Source organism: Pterocles gutturalis, unplaced genomic scaffold, assembly GCF_000699245.1.
Source record: "Pterocles gutturalis isolate BGI_N339 unplaced genomic scaffold, ASM69924v1 scaffold43840, whole genome shotgun sequence".
NCBI lineage: Eukaryota > Metazoa > Chordata > Aves > Pterocliformes > Pteroclidae > Pterocles > Pterocles gutturalis.
The window spans coordinates 1-2,399 of NW_010144887.1; the positions used below are offsets into that span (position 1 = coordinate 1).

At 49.7% G+C, this 2,399-nt stretch overlaps 1 protein-coding gene across 1 annotated transcript; it reads left to right on the plus strand.

Annotated features, from left to right (window-relative positions):
• Nucleotides 1-3: 3 nt before the first annotated feature.
• LOC104458170 (mitochondrial import inner membrane translocase subunit Tim8 A) lies at nucleotides 4-148 on the plus strand (the record flags this gene model as incomplete). Its single annotated transcript, XM_010085222.1, has 1 exon — nucleotides 4-148. A coding segment is annotated over one exon (145 nt), but the record flags the coding sequence as incomplete, so codon positions are not given.
• Nucleotides 149-2,399: the final 2,251 nt, after the last annotated feature.

A 2,399-nucleotide genomic window follows, 5' to 3' on the forward strand; every position in this document is an offset into this window, starting at 1 on the left:
CAAGCCGGGCCCGAAGCTGGACAGCCGGGCCGAGACGTGCTTCGTGAACTGCGTGGAGCGCTTCATCGACACCAGCCAGTTCATCCTGAACCGGCTGGAGCAGACGCAGAAGTCCAAGTCAGCCTTCTCAGAGAGCCTGTCCGACTGAGCGGGACCAGCGCCTCGGGGGACGCCAGGCCCTCCGCCGCACCGGCTGCTGGTCACTGCTGCCTGAACGACCCAGGATCAGCTCTGGGGTTTAGGATTTAATTAAATGCCAGTCTCGGGGAAGTTGCAGCTACATGAGAGCCCATGACAGAGGCACGGTCGCTCCTCCTCTGGGTGATGTGCTGCTTCCAGCCCTGCAGGCCAGCAGCTTGCTTTATGCTGGGACTCCAGGGCTACCGACATTTGGAACGCGCCCACTCAGCTGACCGGAGGGGTGGTGATGCTTGTGTCAGAGGGTGCTCCCAGCACTGATGTGAATCTCAGCTCTGGGCAAGGCCAGCCTGCAACTGCTGCCTTAAATGGTGCTCCACAAAACAAGCCCTCTTCGGTAGATGCTAACGAGCCCTGCAGGCACCATTGCTGTGCAGTCTGGTACAGGCACCCTTAGCAAGAAGAGCTTGTTGGGCACAGTGATCATCCCAGGCAGTGTCACTACTGGAAAATACTTTCAGACTTCCATAGGTAATCATTAACATGGCCAAGTGACAAATTTTCAAATTGCAGCACAACTCTGTCAATACTGACTTGCTCCGTTAACTGCTTTCCCCTGGTCAATGTAATAAATACTAACTGGGTCAATTTTTAACATGATATTCTCCTTTGTTCAGGTAGATGATCACCAACAATTGAAAATCTGGCCTTCTTGTCACTCTCTCTCCTTCCCAGTAATCCCATTTATTGCAAAATTGGTAGGGAGGAGGCATAATTTTCTTCTGGCTACAAAGTCTGCTCTAATTTCTTGCTCAATTAATTTGGTCCTGTGAATCAGACTTGTTTCTGGGAGAGGCTGTGGCCTTTCCTCCCCTTCCCCAAAGGGCTGACAGCTCCTTCTGTCGTGTAAAGTAGTTTCTTTAGAGAGACAAAATGTAGGAAATTAGTAACCAGTGACTTTATAACTTCATGCATCTTTACCTGTGGAGACCACTGGAGGGAGGCCTGTGGCTGTGTCATCTGGACCTCTGCCCCCAGGACACAGAGAGGAGCTTCTAACTGGACAAACAACCACCACCCTCTGGAAAGGCAGTGTAGCATTTCAGCAGTGTTTACATACAGCATGGCAGTGGGAAGCCTGGAGTGACCCACTGACAGTGGCTTGGAGCTCTATGCAGGAACTTCATAAAGTACTTCTTTTGCACATGTCCATTTGCCATGGGTGGCTGGACAGGGGGTGTGAGTTCCTAACATGGGTGGCTTGTTCCCAGGAAGGCTGCTGGCTACAAGTTCAGGATGTGTTAAACTGAGCTATGCAGATATAAACCCACATAAATGAGGATACAACTGTCTAGACATCTTTCAGAAACTTGCTTAAATAGCTAAGGACTCTTAAATCACTCCTGTTTCCCACAGTTAAGTGATTCCCTCTCCTGTCCCTATCTTGAATTTCTCTCGAGCATCCGCATGGTCCTTCCTACCCCTGTAATCCTTCATGCCTTTCAGTGCTGGCCCAGCTCTTGGTACAAATGCATCACTAGTCACCTGGTAACTGAGCAAGTAGTTTTTTAATAGGATGCAGTAGGCAGGTGCTTCATCCACCTGCACAGCAGATATTGCATGGGGAGGCTGGTCCCTCTAAGAGCCACAGGAGCATGTGGCAGCACCACTGAAGTTTTCCAGTTTTGGCTGTATTCTGTTCCTGGATTTGAATCTGTAAATAAATTCCAGCAGAGTAAGCAAAACAAGTACTTGAGAGAGGAATTTTTTAATTAATATTCTGGGTATGTCATCTTTAAAGCCAGACATCCATCTTCTCTCCGTGTAATGTTAGCACCATGTTAGAATATCTGGTAGCTGTTAATCTTCTAAGTATATTTTTAAAAATGAGACCTCCCCAAATGTGTGGTCTTCACATTTAGTAAGGATTAGCACTGTCTTAGTGCTGCAGGCCTCTGCACAGCTGAAGCCTGTGTCCTGACGAGGGCAGATCAATTCTTCATGTAAAAGAACAGTGAAGAGGCACCGGATCCCAGGAACTGTGTGGTTCCCAGGGCTCCTGTCTGTAGCTGCAGGAGGCCACTGTCCCTGTCAGCCTCCTGGCAGTGGCAGGTCACCCATCTTGCACCTGGGGCAGGTAGATGGTAACTGCCAACTCCTGCTAGTGCAGTAGTAGCTAGCAGCAGCTGAGGCAGCATGTTCAACCTTGCAGTGGAGCTGCTCAGCAGTGGGAGCAGAAAGGTAGCAGCTGAGAGGCTTCC